Genomic DNA, 3,095 nt, shown 5'->3' on the forward strand with positions numbered 1-3,095 from the left:
AAATTATTTTGGATGATTCATACGCAATTACTCTTTATCTCGGTGCGAAGTAAATAAAACACTTTGATTACCATGACGAAAGACGAACGTCATGTTCCGCCAGATATGTCTTTTATCCACTTGATAATAATTGTCATGATTCGTTCGGTATTTGCATGGACTCCAAAGAATGCATCTTCAACATAAATACCTGTAGCTGTCGAACCCAATTGAATTCTATTCCAAAATTGAACTCTTAAGAATATAGATAAATTCAATAACAAAAATCCTCGCCACCAATATTTTGTTTATGGATCGAAACATGGGTGTTGAATGTCATTCAATGCCACTAAGCTGTAGACATCTCTCTCCGGCTATACGGTAAACAACAGAACCAACACTGAACATGAAAATGACATGTTCAATTGTGTTTGTTTCGTTAGTTTCAACTGTGCCGCTACGAGAGGTCACTTTTGTCGTTTCTTGTTGTTATTTTACATGTAAAATCAATGGTATTAGACGAGGATGGATCGAAACACAAAAGAGACAGCTGGTATTGAAGCAGCCACTTTGTTTTTGTACACGCCATGAAATTTACATTTCTTTTCATGAAATTGTCACGTTGAGAAATTAATCTAAACGCAACGGGTACCCATATGCCGCCGCGTTGAACAGGACTTGAAACACTCAATCGTAGTAGCCATGCGTACTGGTGTGTGTTGGCTCTCTACGCTTCTATGCTCAGTTCGTATTATGCGCCTTGCAGTGTGTGTTAGAGCGAGAGCAGTACAGTGTGCTGTACTGTTCTCGCTAATGTTGTGTGCACTATCTCGCCTGTTCAACGCGGCGGGCTTCGTTTCACCGCAGAGGAAGCAAATGGGTAATGAAATTGACAATATTGAAAAAGAATTAGTTCAAATTTTTTGGCTGTTTTGTCATCTTTATCAGAGGCTTTTTCGATTTTAATGCCAGTTAAAAGTATATAACAATTCAAAGAATAACACTCCCATTTCAGACCATGCTTGCAAGGAATTCCGGTGCAAATCCACCGAGTTCTGCATATCAGCCGATTTGATGTGCGATGGCATCAATCACTGCGGCGATGGAACAGATGAAGCTCCACACTCACCATGCCCAAGTAAGTATTCCTCTTTCATAAATTTCAAATTGAGAAGAAAACGTTGCTCTTCTGAAGCAAATGCTCCATTTCAGATGTGGAGGCAAAAACGATTTTTGGCCTGGAAATGACTTGGCTGGTGCTGTTGGCGGTGAGTGCGTTTTTACTGTTGAGCGGCTGCTTCGTTGGCATTGCTATTTGGTTCTGTCGGCTACGCACATCCACCTCGGATAATAACAATTTACAATGTTAGTATTCAAATCACCCCCACTTCAACATCGTCCCGAAATTTGAAACAAAAAAAACTCTCTAAATCAAAAATCGAATAACAAATCGATTAGAATAAAACCAAATATGATGTGGATTTTATGCGGTTTTACCTATTTTTATCTTTTCAAATCAGTAAACAATCACCATTGCAACACAAATGGATCAAGTAAAACGACGACAATAAATCGAACGACTAGTGATACAATGACGTATTCGGGAAACATGCAACACCCTGCGAGATTGGCAGCGTTTTCACTGCAAATCATCATTTACGTTTCGATAAAAATGCTGATGGTGACAATCCGTCCGTTGACTATTTGGCGTATGATACTCAACTAAATGCAATGCGACAATTGCCCGATCTATCGCTGGGCCTCGTAGATGACGATTCGATGACGGTAGCTGCACAAAAAGAAGAATGGTTCGTTTAGACAAACACAGAATGAAAAACAGAACATTCGAACGTACTTTTCTCTCCGGGAATAGTTCGTAGATGGAAATCGGCAAAGCATTTAGTTAGGGGCTGCAAAATTATTCGTGTCATCGACAATGTTGGCAATGCATGTTATTTTTATTGAAACTACTTTTCTCGCAGGGTGTTATCGATAAATACGAAACGCTCAAAATTTACCTAAAAAAAAGACACAATTTAAGAAAACAATCTATAAATATCATTCATTTATATATAAATTAGTCAATTTACAATACGAATGGACGGAGCCGACGTTGTTATTGAGCGGCTGCTGAGATCAAACTTCAATTCGAAATCATCGGCCAATCAATACGTTGTCGCTCTTTTCCTAGCAAAAGCAACAATAATACAATTAATCGAAGAAAAAAAAGATATTTAGAAAATTTGTAGTTTAATTTTTTTGAAAAAAAAAAACAAACGAAACAAACACTGGAACTCACGACTATAATTGAATATTTAAATTTAAATTGGTTAAGCTTTGAATGATTATATATCAGTTTTAGAGAGCTATTTGCTAGCAAAGGAAATAATGTCTTTTTCAATCTTTACTATATTTGTAACATGTCTGTTTTCTTGCTGCACCAAGATAGGTCAGCACACCAAACACCTTTTAGAAAATCTTTAAATCCATTGTTCATGTACAATTTTGCATCGAAACTATTTCGAACATCACACATCAATCATTATTTTAACAGTCGAAAGATCTCATCTCGTTTTGTTATAAACAAACTGAAAAAAACGGTTATAATCACACAATAAAAAAAATATATCTGCTTGTATATTGGTAGGCTGTTAAGCAAACACACGAACAACTCATACTCATTCTGATGTGAGCAAAATGAAGTGGATATTATAATAAAATTAGAATCAATAAAATATCAAACTATTCAAAAGACAATGTGTTTTCTTTTTTGATAGAGAATTGATGTTGTTTAGGTTTCAAAAGAAGCAGCAAGTATTTGGGTCCCACCCCTCAAATTTAATGCTGGGATGTGACCGGTAGAATTATTCCAATACATTTTTTTGTCAATCTTTGACCATATCAATTTGTGTGGTCAACAATATTAATATTGTTGCTTTGTTCAACCATCAACTTTTCTGTTACGCTTTTAAATAGAAGATATCATTTTGCTGCATTTGTGCAACCTTAACTGTTTGTATGTAATAAGTACACTACCGTGCAAAAGTTTGGAACTACTAGGTATTTTTTATACAAATTGACCATTTTTGGTGGACTCATTAACATATTTCGGAAAC

At 36.1% G+C, this 3,095-nt stretch overlaps 1 protein-coding gene across 1 annotated transcript; it reads left to right on the forward strand.

The window, feature by feature from the left end:
- The first annotated feature begins 840 nt into the window (after positions 1 to 840).
- Positions 841 to 2,736, forward strand: LOC129572197 (uncharacterized). The gene is made up of 4 exons (XM_055452141.1): positions 841 to 859; positions 995 to 1,117; positions 1,192 to 1,344; positions 1,500 to 2,736. The coding sequence occupies exons 1-4, from the start codon at positions 856 to 858 to the stop codon at positions 1,703 to 1,705; spliced, it is 486 nt and encodes a 161-aa protein (XP_055308116.1). The 5' UTR covers positions 841 to 855; the 3' UTR covers positions 1,706 to 2,736.
- Positions 2,737 to 3,095: the final 359 nt, after the last annotated feature.

Source organism: Sitodiplosis mosellana, unplaced genomic scaffold (assembly GCF_009176505.1).
Source record: "Sitodiplosis mosellana isolate CC-2019 unplaced genomic scaffold, AAFC_SMos_1.0 Smas_scaffold_4401, whole genome shotgun sequence".
NCBI classification, from domain to species: Eukaryota; Metazoa; Arthropoda; class Insecta; order Diptera; family Cecidomyiidae; genus Sitodiplosis; species Sitodiplosis mosellana.

Excerpts from the sequence above, each read along its gene's own strand:
- LOC129572197 (XM_055452141.1), top strand. Across the intron at positions 1,118-1,191 it reads TCCACACTCACCATGCCCAA|ATGTGGAGGCAAAAACGATT; the intron begins GTAAGTATTCCT and ends GCTCCATTTCAG. Across the intron at positions 1,345-1,499 it reads GGATAATAACAATTTACAAT|TAAACAATCACCATTGCAAC; the intron begins GTTAGTATTCAA and ends TTTTCAAATCAG.